The sequence below is a fragment of the Talpa occidentalis genome, unplaced genomic scaffold (genome assembly GCF_014898055.3).
Source record: "Talpa occidentalis isolate TD23 unplaced genomic scaffold, MPIMG_talOcc4v2.1 talOcc4.2, whole genome shotgun sequence".
NCBI classification, from domain to species: Eukaryota; Metazoa; Chordata; class Mammalia; order Eulipotyphla; family Talpidae; genus Talpa; species Talpa occidentalis.
In genome coordinates this window covers 68445764-68457774 of record NW_023602073.1, presented here as the reverse complement: position 1 = coordinate 68457774, position 12011 = coordinate 68445764, and the positions used below count along the sequence as shown (strand labels likewise).

At 34.0% G+C, this 12011-nt stretch overlaps 1 protein-coding gene across 2 annotated transcripts in view; it reads right to left on the bottom strand.

The window, feature by feature from the left end:
• Positions 1-12011, bottom strand: part of CD2AP (CD2 associated protein) — an 85441-nt gene that overhangs the window by 39300 nt on the left and 34130 nt on the right. For both annotated transcript variants that reach the window (XM_037519850.2, XM_037519849.2), the window contains 2 exons: positions 11376-11476; positions 7875-7995 (listed from right to left, as the gene is read on the bottom strand). In XM_037519850.2, the coding sequence (XP_037375747.1) occupies positions 7875-7995; positions 11376-11476 (222 nt within the window). The remainder of the gene's footprint in view (positions 1-7874; positions 7996-11375; positions 11477-12011) is intronic.

The following is a 12011-nucleotide window of genomic DNA, read 5'->3' as shown; positions in this document are numbered from 1 at the left end:
GTAATGGCAAGTAACAGGCTACTGCAATTATACAGCAAGAAGTAATTTACACCAGGGTAGCAGCAGTGGAGGTGGTAGAATAAAAAAAAAGTTGGTACATTTTTTAAGTTGGTGACAGAATCAGTTAATGAATCAAGTGTAAGGTGTGAGATTAAAAGAGTTAGAATAAAAAGAGTAAAAGATAAATCTAATTCTTTAGTCTAAGTAAAAGAAAGATGTAGTAGTCCTTAGCACAGATGAGAAAGACTATATAGAAAAGATCTGAGTACAAACAAAAGGTAGAAGATCAGTTTTGACCATGTTTAAGATATCTATTCAGCAGAAACTCCCTTTCTAAAGGGAGATTTTTATAGGCATACTGTAGGGAGAAAACTTTCATAAAGGAGGGAAATGTCAGTATATGATCACAACTCATAAAGTAAAGTGAAAAGTTGAAAGTAAGCCATACTTAACAAATCAGTAGAGTGTGAAAGGTAACAGAAAGACAATGTAAATAAGGGCTTCATGTATTTTTGACAAAATGAAAAATGAGTCAATTCATTATAAAAACGGAAACCTAACACTTCCCTAGAGAAGCAAAGCTTTTCCTGAAATTGAATACTAGGAGATATTTATCTTGAGATTTTTATACAGAAAATACTGAGTAACAGAGTAGATTACAAGTTCATTACATTTCTGTAATAAAATGTAACAGTGCTTCCTTATAACTTATTCTACAGTTCTACAATGAAAACTTGGGCATAAAAATAAATTACCATGAAAGCTCAGATAATGTTGTGCAATGTGTTGTTTAGAGTCAGAATTATCTTCTTAGCAGTAGCAGCTAAGATTTAGACCAATTTAGCTAAGACCAGACTTTAATTTGCCAAAACAAGAATATTTCAGTTTATTGAGAGAAGAAAGCATAGGGCAGGGGGGTTGTCGAGAAGGAGAGGGGAGCTGTACTAAATATAAATGAGTATAAGAAACTGTGAAATCAAAAGTGGAAAATATTCTAATACTGCATGCAAATAACATTTTATAATGTACAGTCAACTATAATTCTTATTACAGCAACTAGAAATATACACTGTTGTACCAAAAAGACTGTCAAAACAGCAGTTATAAATAGGATAAATAGCATAGCTCTTTAGGACACAGAAATAGAGAACACTGACTCTTTAAGTCATAATGCAAAAAATCAAACTCTTCATTAAAACTTCTTTAAAACATTGATTCTTTAGGTCATAATGTAAAAGATCAAACTCTTCATTAAAACTTGAACTAAGAACTTTTACTGTTAAAGTTGTTATAAAGGCACTTACTTGCTGACACTCACATCAACATACAAAAACTTTCTGCCAATTAACTGGATTTTTAAAGAAAAAGAATTATAGTGTACTTCAACCACTGACATCCTACCCCATAATCACAAAGTTCTACATTTAGAATGCTGTTATTGTAAAAGGGTTAAGCAAGCAAGGAGGTACAATTTTAACAAATATAATTCTAGAAGGTTACTGAAATTCAATAAGGCTGAATAGTACAAGAAAATGCTCACAGTATTTAAATTATGAAAGGAATAAACTATATCTAAAGTCAAGTTTGATTTCTTCTGCTAGTTGTCCCATATGGACTTAAAATTATGTATGTATTTTAAGGGCTCAGTTTATATGACATCATAAAGATCATTTCAGCAAAGCTTTCATTCATACCCAACTTTAATGTTAAAGTAAATATATAACAAAAAATGAAACATAAAAAATTACAATACGCATCAAAAGTAACTCAAGACAGTTTGCTAATAAGTACACCATTGCTTTAAGCCAGATTAGTATCAGTATTTATTCTCATCTAAATTTAAAACATAAATTCTGACTTCAGAATTAAAACCAAGTATCTTAATGATTCTCAAATAACTATAACATAAAACAGTACATCTCTCTTGTTATGACCTCTATCCCTATCTTGATGATTGTCTGTCTTTCAATGGAATCAGCATCTGCACTCACTACTTTCAGCATTCCAACCCCACCCCACTTCAACTATTCAAGTAACTATAAATAGCTCTTTCAAACACAAAATTATCATGTCACTATTCAAAACTCCACATAAAATGCAAGGAGGGATATTATGGAAAGAAAAGGGATAAAGAAATGGAAGAATGAAGGAGTATGAGGAACTATCTAGAACTAAGAATAACTAGTATGTACTATGCTTCAAAGTTTGTCAGGTTCTGTGCCAAGTTCTTATTCTTTTTTTCTCAAGAGAGATATATGTTACTATATATTATTTATATATCATATGCATGTTACATATTTATATACAAGTATAATCTAAAAAATGAGGGCATATTTTCTATGAGGTGCCCAATTCTGTCCCCAAAAAAGAGATTCTAGATAGAAGTGACCAAAAAAAAAAGGAAAAGTTTTAAAGAATTCGACTGTTTCTTTAATCCAAATTAGTGTAGAACCTTAAAAAAGTCTATTATAAAGTTAAAGAGAAAATATATACAAATGGGAGCACCTTAAAAATGGCCATCACCATTTCATATGAAATAGCTATAGAGTATATGTTCTTTTCATTAGTTTTTAGCACATGCAGAAAGCTAATAAGTAAGAATATGTTTGAGCTACTTTGAAAAGTTAAAGAGCTTTAAAAGAAGGGATTCCTAAAAGGTGGAATCCATGATAGTATATGTAGTAAACTATATTATTATTTAGAAATATTTGGTGCCCCTTTATGGAGGGAGATTATATATGCCCATTCTGTTGCATTTAGACATGGCCATGACTGCCTACACGATGTTAGGGAAAATAACATGTTAACTGGCAGAAACTTTTAAAGTCATTTTCCTTTTCCCCTGCCTCAGCAACCTTGTGTTCAAAAAGGAACCTCTAACAGTCTAAGTCCCTAAGTGACTGTCATTCTGTTTTAAGTCACTATGATTTACAGGTTATTTTCACTGCAGCACATCCTGACCAATATACTATGCTACCATTTAAGAAAAGAGGAAAAACATAAATATATGTTTTTGTGTGTAATTGCATAAACAAACTCTAGGATAATAATATGAAAGTATAAATGCTTTTTAGCACAGAGGGGAAAAAGATTAGTTGAATGAAAAAATATATTCTTTTTTTTTATTATTTTTTTAATAATAAATTTTATTTTTATATTCCCCATACAATTTCAACCCCTCCATTCTGACCCCAATCCCTCCCCTCCCTCCCCCCACCCCACAAAAAGTGTCTCTGGTTCATAATTTTTGTTGATTTTCATTTTCTTATAGTTATTCAATTTCCTGGTCCCTTATTTAAGTTTTCTAGATTCCTGCTATGAGTGAGACCATCCAATATTTTTCCTGAAAAAAATATATTCTAATATACTTCTTTTTATATACTTATTTTTTTTTAAAGATTTTTTTATTTTATTTTATTTTATTTATTTATACAAGCACTGGGCACAGTCAGAAGCGCGGGAGGGTGAGAGAATTCACCAGAGCCAGAGCGGGGAGCAGAGCAGGCAGAAGGACTGAAGTACACTGCTGAGGGGAGCAGCGGGCGGCAGGAGAGGTCTGCGCGCCATGTGGGACCCTCCTCTGGTGGCCGGGGAGCATTAGGGGATCGAACCGATGGTGCAGAGGCTGCAGGCAGCTTCGCAACCCAGCGCTCAACCGCTGCGCCACTGGGGAGGCCCATTATATACTTATTTTTGAACTATGAGGCATATTATCTATTCATTTGTATGTATGTCCATGTAGGGGAGTATGTATGAACTATGAACCATGTGAATATGTACATTTTTATTCCTGTAAAAACTATGTATACTTTTCAGAGAGTATACAGAGCTTTCATCAACTATTCATGTTTAAGAACCAAGAAATATAAAGAAAGCAATACTCTCACCTTCTATATAATCAAGATGAAATGTCAGATAAAGATTACAATCATCACATACAAATGCTGAATGATCAAACTCATTATTGTGTTCTTGTAGCACAATGTTCCATGCACGTAAGCTAACCAACCATAGCAGAGATTCATCTACTCTCTCTAAGAATAACTACCTACATCTAAGAGTAACCAGTACTATTATTGCCTGATGCTCCAAGAAACATGACATAATCAACTAATGAGAGGGTTACCTGCTCTTTAAATAAAGTATTAAGTTTCCATTTACACTATTTTACCACTAAAGTATTGGCACTCTATAAAAAGGTACATAAGTAACATAACAGAAAATACAAAACTCTTTTAATCTCTATACTAAGCAGTGAAGAAACAAAGAAAATACAGTGTCTGCCGGAAACAGGTGATAGCCTTTGGGGAGGAAGATAAACACATACAATAGTATAGAAGCCACAATAAAAGCTGGCTTAGAATGGCCAGATGAACTTCAAGAAGGGTGTCAAGACAACTAAGTGGGGCAAGGCACAGTCTCTTCAACAAATGGTGCTGGGAAAGATAAATAGTCACATGAAAAAGACTGAAGTTGACTCTTATTTAAACCAGAAATAGAAATTTATTCAAAATGGATAAACAATGTAAGATCAAAAGCTATAAAACTTCTACAATAAAAAAGCAAGGGGTATGGGCCTCCCCTGGTGGCGCAGCGGTTGAGCGCTGGGCTGCGAAGCCGTGTGCACCTCTGCAGCGCTGGTTCGATCCCCGGATGCCAGTGAGGGTCCCACATGGCGCGACAGACAGCTCCTGCGGCGCCCACTGCTCCCCTCAGCAGTGTATTTCGTCAGTCTGTCTGATCTGTTCCCCGCTCTGGCTCTGGTGAATTCTCTCACCCTCCCATGCTTCTGACTGTACCCAGTGCTTGTATAAATAAATAAATAAATCTTTAAAAAAAATAATAGCAAGGAGTATGGCATATAACATAGGATTTGGCAATAAGTTCCTAGATGTGAAACTAAATACACTGGCAAAAATGAAAATACAAAGATTACATTAAACTTAAAACTTTTTGTACATTAAAGGATATAATTACAAGAGTTGGAGAAAATACCTGCATATCATTTTTCTAACAATAATGTCCAGAATATATAAAGAATCCTGTAATTCAAAACAACACAAAAATAACAGCCTAATTAAAAAGACGAAAGACTTCAACAGGCATTTTCTCCAAAGAAGATACAGAAATGGTCAACAAGTATGAAACATATTCAACATCACTAATTCTTAGAGAAATGCAAATCAAATTCACAATGAGGTATCTAGTATCCATGAAATTAGCTAATAAAAAATAATTATTGAGAGTATGTAGAAACTAGAACCCTTATGCACTGCTGGTAGAAGTGTAAAACATACAGCCACTATAGGAAAGTACCAGGATAGCAAGTGCTCAAAAAATTAAAAATTTAACTATCTCATAATCCAGCAATCCCATTTTTGTATATTTCCAAACTGAAAGCAGGATCTTGAAGAGTTATATACACACCCACATTCATAGCAACATCATTCACAACTGGTAAGAAATAAAAGCCTATCAAATATCCATTAATAGATAAATGGGTAAACAAAATGTGGTGCAAACAATGGAGTATTATTCAATTAGAAAAAAAGGAAGTTGGGGGGCTCCCTGGTAGCACAGGGGTTAAAGACATGGCGCTATCAAACTATCACCAGCCACCACAGCACGAGTTCAACTGATACCCGGTGGCCAGGGAGCTAACCCACATGGCACAGCAGACCTCTCCTGCCTCACCCGCTGCTCCCCTCAGCAGTATATTTCAGTAGATCTGCCTGTTGTACTCCCCACTCTCTCTGGTAAATCTTCTCACCCCCTCCACCTCTGGCTTACACCCAAGTTCTTGTATGCACAAATAAATCTTTAAAAAAAGAAAAAGAAAAAGGAAAAAGAAAGTTCTGTCACATGCTACAATATAGACAAACATTAAGAACATTTTGCTAAGTGAAATTAAAAAAGTCACAAAAAAGACCAGTATTATATGATCCATTTCTCCAGGCTCAATACGTTAAGGAGTACAGGAAATATTACAAATCATTTATGTGCAAATCACAGTTATGAATGAAGTTTCAAAGAACTTTCTTAATAAGGTCTAAAATAGTAGAACTTAAACCACATCACGTCACTTTAGGAATAACCTCAATAAGGATTTCTAGATACTTTTCATTAATTATGTTTAGTATTACCATCTGTTAAATTTTAAAGTATTCATTGACTTACCACTGACTCCCACTGAGGCTTATGAATCTATTTCCTACACCTAACAACCTTATAATGTTTTCCTAATTTCAAAAGGAAGCAAAAATAAATAATTCAAAATAATTTACTATATAGCAAATATTATACTTAGAAACTATCTTGCTAACCCACATAACAAAGCTTTTAGGTAAAATTAGTCCCATTTTGCAAACAATGAAATTACAACTAAGAATAAAATGGCTAAGGAACGGCACTTGTCATCATGGGAGCCTAACTTTCTAGTTTGGTCTATATAAAGATAGAATATAAAATCAAAGTGTACCATAGGAATGCAAAGAAAAGTGTTAGGTACAGAAACATTTTAAGCAAACTTAAGACTTTATCTCATTGTCTTGATCTATATATAGTTACTACAGTCTAAATGCTTATTTTCCCCCTAAAGTTTGTATCTTGAAAAATTATCTCCCCAGGTGATGATGCTATGAGGTTCAACTTTGGTGGGTGATTAAGTAATCAGGGCAGAATCCACAGGATTGGAATTAGTGCCTTACAAAAGAGGCTCCTCAGAGATAGCTTGTCCCTAGTCATTAGCCATGAACCAATAAGAAGGTCTAACCAGAAATCAATCATAGTGACTCCTTAATCTTGGACTTCCTAGCTTCCAGAACTGTAAGAAATAAATTGTTGTTTATAAGTTACCCAGTGTATGTATTTTGTTAAAGTGGTCTGAACAGACTAAGGTAATAGTCTTCATAGCCTGACATAACATTGGCTCTGAGGAAAAAAAAAAAAAAAAAAATCAATGATACTGGCAACCTTAAGTTTGTGTATCTACCTTAGTATCTGTGACTCAATCCATAAAGAAAAAGTTGTACTTATTTCAGTATTACAACTTAGGAATTGAATTCATCTTAAAAAAATTCTCCTGGGCCTCTGTCATGGCATAGGGGTTAAGTCTCAGTGCTACAACCACTAGCTATGGCCTGAGTTCAATCTCAGGCCAGGGAGCTAACCCCACATGGCACAGCATACCTCCCGTGTCTCACTTGCTGCTCCCCTTAGCAGTGTATTTCAGTAAATCCACCTGTTCTGCTACCCTCTGTCTCTAGTGAATTCTCTCATCCTTACACACCTCTGGAATACACCCCAGTTCTTCTACACAAAAATAAAATATAAAATAAAACATTTTCCTAAATCCCTCAGCAATTCTTAAAAGTAAAACAAAAAAAAAAAATTTAAATGTAGCTTAAATATAAACACAGTTTTGACTTTCTAGGTGAGTCTCTAAATGACAGAGATCACAAAATAATCAAGTGACATTCTATCTTCACAGAGAAAACAAAGCCCTGTGACTATGGAAAATTGAACAAAGTTATTTTTAATTTCTAAGATTTCTGAGTTAAGTGATTTGCAAACTAGATCAATATTTCATGAAGTATTGTATCTTAAGTTTAAAGAAATGAGATAACATAAGTAATACCATTTTACAATTAGGTCACTAAAAGTTTACTTAGGGTTGAAGAAGACGGCACAGAAGAAAAATATTAAATTATTTGCCTCCATATTTAATTCATTTTAGGTCCCTGTCATAAGCTGCTTTTTGTAAAGTAGGTTAACAGAAGCTTAGAGTTCAAAAGTAAGAGTTTCAAAAAATACAAAGTAAACGCTAGATCTTAAACAAATTTATTTATTCTATTCAAATTTTTTAAGTAGTCTACCTGAATCCTCCTGGGCTTCATGAGTTTCAGCATCATCTGTAACCTCTAATTCTTTCACAAAATTTGAAGGAAACAGTCCAAATTTGTTGTTCAGGGTTCCATTCCACCAGCCTTCTTCTACCTGAAAAAGTTCATAACTCAAATAATAAAAATTCCTCTTACAAGAAAATGTTCTCCTATGGGAAAATGAATGAGTATAAAATTAGTGATGCAATATAATTCCCCTAAATATATAGGAAAAAGCAATGAAGAAAACGTTTTATTTTTTTTTTTAAGGGCTTAACAACAGTTGTATTCTTTTTAATTCTTTTTTTTTTTTTTATTTATACAAGAACTGGGGTAGAGACCAGAGGTGTGAGAGGGTGAGAGGATTCACCAAAGACAGAGTGGGGAGCAGAACAGGCAGACGGACTGAAGACACTGCTATGGGTAGCAGCCGGTGAGGCAGGAGAGGTCTGCAGCACCATGTGGGTATCTCCCTGGCCGGCCGGGAATCAAACCCACGCTGCAGAGGCTGGGGACAGCCTCACAGCACTGTGCTCAACCCACTGTGCCACCGGGGAGGCCTGAGGAAAACTTTTTAAAGTAGATTAAATCTAAGTGGATTAAATTAGTCATATGCAGCAGCACCATGCAAAATTTACAATGTGTGTAATAAAATGTAACCTATGATATAAATAATTTTCATCAAAGTAGTGGATAACCAAGTACAGCATATTAAAACTAAAATAATTCTCTTCTGGAATGTCACTCTTAAACACTACTGATCCTTAGTTTGTAACTATGACATATTATTCCTTACGCTATTTGGAATTATCTGATTCAGGACAGAAACAGTAAGTCTTAGCCCAAATGTGAAAAAGAATCACTTAAGAAAGAATCCAGATGCCAGTAATTCCTAAATACCAACCCATGCCCAACCCAACCGGAAATGGTCCCCAGAACAAACTCTTTAGAAAAATATTTATACTGAATAATAGCTAAGTTACAACCTTCGTGAAATAATTTCGTATGATTAATGTTTTAAAATGTATAATTTCTGCTTAGATGTTATGAGATTTTAGGTAAAAAAAATTTTTAAGAGCAAACTGTTTACTATCAAAATTCACTTAGCAGCAGTAAATGCAATATCAAAACTAAAAACAGCTTTTTTTGGCTTAAAATATTTTTAAATGCTTTTTTGCCTCATCATAGCTATAAAAACAAAACAACATGCAGTTACTATGTGGAAGCCATGGTATTAATTTGAGGAACAGAATCAAATTTGCATGAGAAATCTGTCATTAAATAAGACCATCTAGGGGCCTCCCTGGTGGCGCAAGCGGGGGTTAAGCATCAGCACAATGAAGCTATCCACAGCACAAGTTCTATCCCTGGCCAGGGAGGTGACTCACATGGCTCAGCAGACCTCTCCTGCCTCACCCGCTGCTCCCCTCAGCAGTGTATTTCAGTCAATTCACATGTCCTGCTCCCCACTCTGTTTCTGGTGAATCCTCTTACCCCCTCACCCCCACATCTCTAGCCTGTACCCCAGCTCTTGTATGCATAAATAAATATATCTTAAAAATTAAAAATAAATAAGACCATCTAAAGAAGAGAATAAACAATAAGCAGTTACAATAACATGCAAGAGGTACTATAACAAAAGTATGAACAAAGGACAGACTTAAAAGACTCCTAAACGGTAATGTTTAAAAGGCTGAATGAAAGTTTTCCAGGTACAAAGCATGTGAAAAATATAGTAACATAAAAATAAAGGAGTAATTCAATGGAATATATACAGAAGAAATATGAGGTAGCTAGAATACATGCTGTTTGAGGGAGAAATAGGTGTGAAGAATTCAGAATTTTTAGCACACTTATGGGAGGCACTAAGCCAGATATGATTGGAGTATGGAGAACAAACTTGAACACGCACAACAAAGGGAGAGAATATCAGGAGACTATTATGGGTACCTAGAATGCCAAACTGACAGCAACTGGTAGATAATGCAGAGTTGTAAAGAACAGTGAATTAAAAGCAGAGATTGTGAGGCGTTAAATGCTGCCTCCTCTGCATACCTGGAACATGAGCTTGTGCACAGAAGGGTGAAACAAGATGTCCTATCCCACATGTTCATCTATAATGCATCCCATATGCTCATCTACAATTTAATCCTGACATTCCTCCTACCAAGAAGTAGTAATTTTTGTCTCCACCCCTCTTGTGGGCTTATGACTCACCTGTAAGCACCGGAATGTGGTGAAAGTGCTGTGATGATTTCGAAGGTTAGATAATAAAAACCGTATTCACTGAAATGCTTATGCTTAGAGCCCTGACTGCCTACAGACAACTATCCTACGAATCCTGATGGCCCCAAGACAGTAAGAAAGTCAGTAGAGAAGTACACAATGGTGCTCCATAATCAGTTCTAGTCTTTGAACCTTCTAAGCACCAAACATGATAGTGAAGGACCCTAAGAATTTCCAGCAACCAGCTTTGACTATTTCCAGAAATCACAGAACAGAGACAAGCCATGCTTGCTGTACTCTATCTGAATTCTTAACCCACATGATCCATGAACATAATAAAACAGTTGTTCTTTGTCACTAAGTTTGAGATGGCATGTTATGCAACAAGAGTAATTAGAACAGCCAATTTGTGATTCCATCTATTCATAAATAAAATAAGGTTAAAAAATCCCTATCCTATTAGGTTGTTTAGAAATTTAAAGGAAATATGAAAAAACTTATCACAGTATTCCAGAAATATTACAGGCTCAATAAATATTTATTGTTATTGTCACCTGGTAGAAATAAGGCGTGTCTTTTGTATAAATATTCTGGAAATGAACATAAACGTAAGTGCTAGATTGCATAAAATGATGTTATGACAGAAAATCAATCCCTGTGACAATATGATACCAAACAAATACTATGAAAAACAGAATCTCTGGTTATCACTCAAACTTTAATATTCCTTTAATGATTAAAGCAGGGATAAGAAATTATTTGTAAAGTATTTTTAAATCTCATTCTAAGATACTAAGTTGTGGGAAAAGTGCTTTTGATTAATATTTGAATGTGATAATTCAAATAGGGCAAAGATTTTTAAAAGATTATGCTTCTCTTTTTCTTTTCTATGCAAAAAGTTCTATTTTTTGCTACATGCTTAAAGTGAATTCAAAACTTTAAAAAATCTTATTTATATTGTTAGCCACTTACACTATGCAAATTTTTAGTTTAAAAAGATTTTTTTATTAAAAAAAAATTTTTTTTTATTCCTAAAGGCAATAAATAGTGTTCACAAATATTGGGTATAGTAAAGATGAGTAAAACTTTTTTCCTCCACATAAGACAATCTTACATTACATTACTGAAGATCCATTTTGAACTAAATTTTTATAAACCTTGAAACTGGCAAAAAATTCTTACAGGAAATTAATGTTCTTACAAAGCACTTTTCTAATAACCACAGCAAATTTCAATTGCTGCTGTATCTCTAATACATGTTTTCCTTACCTCTTCATTAATGTCAATAATATCTCCCACTTTTAGCTCCAGTTCATCCTCATTTTGTGGAATGTACTCAAAGAGAACTTTACACTGACGCTTCTTTGTCTCTAAAGGAAGTAACAATAAAAAATTAGGTTAAAAAAGATATTAAAACAAACAGTAACACCTTTATATGTGTGTGTATATATATAAATATATTGTCATAGAATTTATATGCATGAATAAAATCAGAACATACAAACATTCTAAGCAGCTAATCACAATCAGTTCTGGTTGACTTTCCATCCATTCATCACAAAGCAAATTCAAACCAACTACAAATAAGGTATAAGGTTTCTAGCAACAAAATCTATTTATATATTTAATCCCAGTTACACAAAAGCCAAATATCTACTATCCATTTTAAAATTAGAAATACAGCTAAAAGACTGTTGGCATAACAAATTTGTCAAATACAAACCCTCCAAGGCAGTGATTTTCAGATTACTTTCAGATCAAAGTCTAGGAAACTTAAAATGCTGATTTTAAAATATGTTTTTAAAAAAAGGCAAAGTACACAAATCGAAAATAAATTTTCTATTCTTTAACATCTCTATTTTCTGACAGGTGAAAATCAAATTCATATATGGTAAAGATAAAAAT